Source organism: Propithecus coquereli, unplaced genomic scaffold (assembly GCF_000956105.1).
Source record: "Propithecus coquereli isolate 6110/MARCELLA unplaced genomic scaffold, Pcoq_1.0 Scaffold57, whole genome shotgun sequence".
In the NCBI taxonomy this organism is placed as follows: domain Eukaryota; kingdom Metazoa; phylum Chordata; class Mammalia; order Primates; family Indriidae; genus Propithecus; species Propithecus coquereli.
The window spans coordinates 884161-886345 of record NW_012151618.1 but is presented as its reverse complement, the minus strand read 5'-3'; the positions used below and the strand labels follow the sequence as shown (position 1 = coordinate 886345).

The window sequence follows — 2185 nt, the reverse complement described above, 5'->3', positions numbered from 1 at the left end:
GCCCCAGCCTCCCGAGTAGCTGGGACTACAGGCATGCACCACCATGCCCGGCTAATTTTTTCTATATATTTTTAGTTGTCCGATTAATTTCTTTCTAATTTTAGTAGAGGCAGGGTCTCGCTCTTGCTCAGGCTGGCCTCAACAATTTTTTTAAGAGGGTCAAGGGGTTCTGAGATCAAACAATTTGAGACCACCTGCTCAGTATGAAACAAAGAGCTTCAGGCCTGACTCGTGATAGGTTCAATTCAGCCTGAGGCCCGTCACCGGAGGTCACCAAGCACCGCCCGCTCACCCTGCACCCAAAACGCGGGAAGCTCCACCCCGGGTGAGAATTCTGGCGTGTAAGAACAGACATTGACGAAAGGGCGGGGCTTGTCCCCCCAGAGGAAGTAGCAGAGTATGGGTTCATCCGGCAAGCGAAAAGTAGGTCACAGAAGGAAAGGAGTCTCTTAGGAGAATCTTTGCGACACTGTCGCGTCTCGTTGGTTCTGTGCCGTAAAAGCAGGCGCGGAGCTACCCCTTGCAGCGGACGTGAGCGGCAATGGCGGATATGGAGGATCTCTTCGGGAGCTACGCTGACAGCGATGCTGAGCGTAAAGGTGGGATTAGTTGGGCATCGGAGGAGGGATGCGTGTCAAGGGTTCAGCCGTGGAAGCCGGACAGCTTTGGAGGCTCCGGCGCCGCGGGCAAGGGATGGTGTTTCCTCCATTCCTGCCTGAGCGCCCCCTGCACTCCTGCCGGTGGCACTCTCTCCCGGCGGGCGGGGACGGTGAGACAAACACAGGGACTGTGCCTCGAGGTTCTGGGTGTCGGTGGAGCATATGGTTCCTGGAAGCGGGTGGAGCGAAGGGGGCGCGGGGCAGGGGTAGAGATGCGAGCGAGCCTGCGCAGTCCGGGCAGGAACCTTGGGGTCTTGCTCTGTTCTACCTTGCAGAGGACAGCGCAGAGTAGGGGCTGTTTGTGAATGAATGGAAATGAGGTGTTCAGAAATATGGGGATGGGGTGGACGAATTTGGTCTCAGAATGCCTTCTTGAATGAAAGCAGAGCATGGCGTGGTGGGAAGCTTGACATGTCTGGAAGAGGAGTCTGGGACGGATTCTGGGATGGGGCTACACATAGGCGTTACGCACTGGAGAGAAATGTGTTTTCTGACAGCTTGCGCAGAAACTCCAGAATTTCTTAAGTCTGCGATGTTAGATTAGGAAGCGTATGCCGTCTGTGTTTGGAGAGGAGGGATGAAGGATTTGTTGATGAATGCGATCCTCCTGCCTCAGCTTCCAAAGTGGCTGGGACTACAGGTGCTTGAAATGTGAATAGGAGTTATTTGAAGTGAGAAGGGACCCAAGACCAAGTTCAAAATTCTTGCAACACTTTTTGCAAAATTCTTGCAACCAAGTAGTGTGTGTATCTGTCTATTTATCTATCTGTATTTTCCTTGGCAAAGTGCATTGTTGTGGTTATTCTCCCCCCTCCCCCATTTTCTCCAACTCCAGTTTATTCATAATTTATGGAGTATAGTGAAGGGAGCACTAAGTGGAGGTACAGAGAACTAAATTCTGATGTGAAGGCTCTGCCGGGATGGTATCCAGGAGGCTCTTCTAATTAGGATAAGTGTGGAGGTATAGAGCCCTGTATACGAACTCTTGTTCCACTGCCTTTGCTAATGTTTTCATTTTCCCCTCATTTTTACTTGTCTATATCCCATTTACTCTTTAAGACACAGTTCTATGTAAACCCTCCCCTGACTAATTTCCCTGACGTTGTTCATTCATTCTATAAGTATTTATTGATCCCCTATCATGTTCTAGCTACCTTGCTAGGTATCGGGGATATAATGATGAAAAAAGTCACCCCACCCCCACAGCTTACATCTATGCTTAATGCATATTTGTTAAATAATTGGAGGGTAGAAGCAATAGCTTCTTTCACAAAATGTACCCTGCAGTGCTTTCCCATTGCAAACTCAGTGTGTGGCGAAGTGATGTATGGAGATGATTGCTTCTCTGGGCTTCATGTTTACTTTCTTATAAGTCCATAGCAGATTTCTTCCATCTTACCATTAGATAAAAGAACTCTCTATGATTTACTTCCAATTCTGATATGCTATCCTTGAAGATTGCTGTTGGTCCTGGAGATAGTATGGATATGACAGGGTAATTTATTATGCCTAGCATATTTCATTAT

The 2185-nt window shown here is 48.6% G+C and overlaps 1 protein-coding gene across 1 annotated transcript in view; it reads left to right on the top strand.

Annotated features, from left to right (window-relative positions):
- The first annotated feature begins 494 nt into the window (after positions 1-494).
- The window catches only part of LEO1 (Leo1, Paf1/RNA polymerase II complex component, homolog (S. cerevisiae)), a 53343-nt gene continuing 51652 nt past the window's right edge, over positions 495-2185 (top strand). Inside the window, exon 1 of the mRNA XM_012658093.1 lies at positions 495-599. Within this exon, the coding sequence (XP_012513547.1) occupies positions 542-599 (58 nt within the window). The 5' untranslated portion in view covers positions 495-541. The remainder of the gene's footprint in view (positions 600-2185) is intronic.